This window comes from Panthera leo, chromosome F2 (genome assembly GCF_018350215.1).
Source record: "Panthera leo isolate Ple1 chromosome F2, P.leo_Ple1_pat1.1, whole genome shotgun sequence".
NCBI classification, from domain to species: domain Eukaryota; kingdom Metazoa; phylum Chordata; class Mammalia; order Carnivora; family Felidae; genus Panthera; species Panthera leo.
In genome coordinates, this window is record NC_056695.1 from 81,847,011 (window position 1) to 81,851,022 (window position 4,012).

The 4,012-nt window shown below is 65.3% G+C and overlaps 1 protein-coding gene across 3 annotated transcripts; it reads left to right on the forward strand.

Annotated features, from left to right (window-relative positions):
• Positions 1-290: 290 nt before the first annotated feature.
• GPIHBP1 (glycosylphosphatidylinositol anchored high density lipoprotein binding protein 1) lies at positions 291-2,610 on the forward strand. Of its 3 annotated transcripts, XM_042923853.1 has the most exons (5): positions 291-322; positions 693-796; positions 1,305-1,430; positions 1,864-1,980; positions 2,108-2,610. In XM_042923853.1, the coding sequence occupies exons 2-5, from the start codon at positions 745-747 to the stop codon at positions 2,338-2,340; spliced, it is 528 nt and encodes a 175-aa protein (XP_042779787.1). In that variant the 5' UTR covers positions 291-322; positions 693-744; the 3' UTR covers positions 2,341-2,610. The 3 variants fall into 3 exon arrangements, with proteins under 3 accessions (XP_042779787.1, XP_042779786.1, XP_042779788.1); XM_042923852.1 differs by lacking the exon at positions 291-322 and having other exon boundaries at positions 551-796; XM_042923854.1 differs by lacking the exon at positions 291-322 and having other exon boundaries at positions 583-796; positions 1,305-1,415; positions 2,108-2,609.
• Positions 2,611-4,012: the final 1,402 nt, after the last annotated feature.

A 4,012-nucleotide genomic window follows, 5' to 3' on the forward strand; every position in this document is an offset into this window, starting at 1 on the left:
AAGGGAAGGCAGGTCCCTGAGGCTCCCAGGAAGCTTCCCCCCACTGCCCGGCCAGCTCCCACTCAGCAAGCAGCATGGGGAGAGGCCGGGGGTACCTCCAAGGTCAGGGAGGGATAGGGTGTGCAGTGGGTGGGAGCTGGAAGGCCTCTCCAAGGAGATGCCGTCTCAGCAGGTGAGGGATGAGCCCCTCGGGTACAGGCAGAGCTAGCTGCACCCACCAAAGCCTTGGGGGGGGGCGCATAGCGGGCACAACCATGGTGTTTGCATTAAAATACTCTCCGAGCAGCTGTGGAACGTTGGCGAGGCTGACTCAGGGTTGAAGGTCAGTGATATGCAGCTTGAGGGTCCGGGACGCCAAGCTCCGGTGTCTGCACAGCCCGGGCTGGTTCCCGGGGGGCGCAGGTGCAGGGTGGGTGGGCAGGACGGCTTCCGGGGCCAGGTTTGCGGGCCAGCGAGCGAGCCAGGCTGGGGAGTAGCGGCACAGGTGGACAGGACGCCCCCAAGGCCGACCACAGTGACTTCCCGTTCCCCCCGGCCCCCGAAGTCAGGGAGGGAAATGGCCGTCCCTGGCCTGATGCCTGGCTCTGGGGCCAGAGTGAGGCCCATTGTTTGAGGCTGGAGCTGGGGGGGCGGCCGGGGCCCAGGGGCCTCCAGGAAGCCCCCAGAAGTGCCCTCTGTCCCACTTCCCACAGATCCAGCGCCTGAGCAAGGAGACAAGCACACAGCCCCGGCAACCCCGGCAGAATGAAGATGCCCACGGCCGTCCTCCTGGCCCTGCTGCTGTGCCAGCAGCCAGGTACTGGGGCAAGGGGACACCCCTGCAGCAAAAGGGGGGGCCGGCATCGTCCGGGCCCACAGGGCCCCTCGGGACACCCAGCCTGGGGGAGGGACTGGGGAGAAAGGGATCGGGCTGGAATCTGAGGCCAGAGGGAGGTGGACGTCAGCTGTCCTGGGCTCCCACAGATCCCCGAACCTACCCCCCCCAGCCCCAGATTTCACTTCTTCAAAATGCAGGTCCCTGTCTCGGCTTCCTGTTCTGTAAACTAGCCCACCCTGAGGGGTTCCGGGTGGGGGGCAGCTGCTGCAAAGGGCTGGCCCACGGCGGCGGATGGTGTCGGTAGAGACAACGCCAGGCCACACGCCAGCAGGGCCGCCAGCTTGGGGGCCACCAGGGGGGACACAGTGGGGAGGAAGAGAGCACAGAAGTGGTGAAGCACAGGCGGGGGGCGGGGAGGGGACACAGCCTCGAGCGCGTGTCCCCTGTGCGCGGGTAGCGGGGTTCACAGACGTGCCTGTGTGGCCAGGCAGAGGGCAGGTGCAGGGCGAGGAGGAGGAGGACGACGACGCGGACATTGGGCTGGATGGCTATGACGATGACGATGAGGAAGAGGAGGAGGAGGCCAGTGTGACTGCAGGTGGCAGGGGCAGAGGTGCCCGTCTCCCCCGACCCGAGGGCGCAGGCACTGTGTGCGCCCCACTGAGTGCCGGGCTCGCTGGCGGCTGGCATAGGGGGACCGTGTGTCACCTTGCCTGCTGGGGGAGGGGGGAAGGGGGAGGAAGAGCCCGGGCCCTCAGCACACCCGTCACCTCTCCCCTGGCTGGGACCCTCCACCACCGTCCAGAGTAGGGAGCCTAGAGTCGGAGCTGCTGCGGGGGGGGGGGGGGGGAGGCCGTAGGAGTTGGGGGGGGGGGGCGGAGACTAGCGCAGAGGCCCAGGCGCAGAGAAGGGGGACGGAAGGGGTGCGGGGAGGCTCCTGCAGGGCAGGCTCTCAGAGGGGTGAGAGCTGGCAGCAGCACGGGCCGCGGGGGGAGGCACGGGGGGGGGCAGGCCGTGGCCCCGCCTGAGCCCTCCTCGCCTCTCAGCCGTGCTGCAGTGTTACTCCTGCCAGGCCCTGCACAGGGGGGAGAGTTGTGACCAGATTCAGAACTGCGTCCACAGCCACAGCTTCTGCAAAGCCATCGTCTCCCACGGGAACACCGGTGAGCGGGCCACTGGGGTGGCCGCAGCGGGAGGAGCCCCGTCTCCCCCTGCCGAAAGCGCACAGCCCGGAGCGGGCCTCCCCCCCTGCCCCGGCCCGTCCAGGGTGATCAAGCCATTCCCTCCCAGGGTCGGGCCCTCTGACCACCTACTCGGCGTGGTGCACAGACGCGTGTCAGCCCTTCGCCAAGACAGTGGAGGGGACCCTGATGACCATGACCTGCTGCCAGTCCACACTCTGCAACCTCCCACCCTGGCAGGACCCACTGGGCAGGGGGGCAGGGAGCCCCCAGGGCAGCCCCACTCTGGTGGCCACTGTCCTCCTCAGCCTCCTCCCGGGCCTTCAGGCTGTGGGGTCCTGAATGGGTGGTCCCACCCCGACCCCAGCCGGGCTCACACCCTGGATGGCCAGCACTCACTCCAGTGCCTTACCCACCTGCCCGTCCCCCACCCCCCGGCTTTGGAGAATAAACATGGAGCGACTTCAGGGGTACCGCCAGCACTGGCTCCTCCCTCCCCTGCGTGTCCCCGCGTGTCCCCGCGTGTCCGATCTGTCTAGCATCTGCGGCCTCTCTCCCCACTGCCTGTGCCAGGACGTGGGCCTCAGGTCCAGGCCTCAGCTGCTCAGAGGGTGGGTCCACACAGCCTGGGGAGACAAAACACATATCATATGCCGGAGTGGGGGGGGGGGGGCGGCCCCATTCTCTCCTCACCCTCCCGCCACTGAAACGCCTCCATGCACATGACTGTTGCCTGGGTTCCTGAGAAGTGGGTGGTGGGAGGGGCTGGGAAGAGAACCCAAGTGTGCCCCAGTGTCCACTGTGGCCAGGCTGGCACCGTTGGCTGCCGGGCTCTTGGCCTTCCTGACTGGTGCCGAGACAGAGCCCTGAGACAGGAGGGAGGAAGCCCGGGTCTGGGCCTCAGTTTCCCCATGGATAAGTGTGGAACAAGGCCCTTGATCTCCACCAGCTCAACATCCCCAGGGTAGGGAAGCCCAGGGTCCTCCGCTGCCTGTCAAGGATCTCCAGCAGGTAGACAGCTTCCCACTCTCTGTTTCCTTCTTTCCTTATTAATGAAAACCTCCAGGTCTGGTGGGGGGGACAGATCCCTGAGGTGGAGGTGACATGTCTTTCTTCTTCTCCTTCCTCCTTCCTGTTCCCTGAAATGATGGCTGGGGCTCAGCAGCCACTTTGCACCATGAGGCAGCACACTGAGGCTAGTAGGGCAGCATGGAGGAAGGGGCCTGGATCGCTGGTGACCAGGAACCACTGTACTAGCCCCACGCTGCCTACCTTAGGACCCCTTTCCTTGGGAGAGAAATAAATTGCTGTGGGGTTGAAGCCAGTTGTCTGGGTTTCTCTGTCATTGCCTTTTCACATTCTATCATACGTGTGTACTCCCGCACGTGCGTCCCTTCTCACATTACTCCCACTAGTGCACACGCTCATGGGCACACATCCACCCACACGGCCCCCTACTAAAGCACATCAGAGAACAACAGAGCTCGGGGGCCACACTGAGTTAAAATGTTAGGTAAGCCCAGGTCCCCGGTTCCACGACCCTGGGTGAACGCCACGCCCCACCGGCTGCATGACCAAGATGAACGCCTTCACCCCCCAGCTGGGTTTCCCTGTCTACTAGGTGGGAGGGGAGAAGGGCCCTCCTGGCCGGGCCAGCCTCAGTGAGGCCCGGCGGACGCGACACGCCCGGCAGGCAGTGCGCACTCAACAAAAGTAAACTGTTGTCGGTGCAACCCCACGGGCCCCAGCTCCTGCGCGTGCTGATGGGAGTCCTTCGCGACCAAAAGAGACCTGATTAGCCTTGCTCCTCCCCCCTTAGAAGCACTGGGTGCTTCTGCATCACAGAATTCTCCCTCCAGCTTCTGCCTTAGAGCCCTGCTCTAAGTGCTCTAAGTCTGAGTGCACAGGACCCCCCAACATCTCTGGAGCTGACCCTCTTTCACGGTCCTCGGCACCAGGTAGGAGCTGGGGTGCTGGCTACAGAGCCCGCCCTGGCCTCGGGGGTCCTGCCACA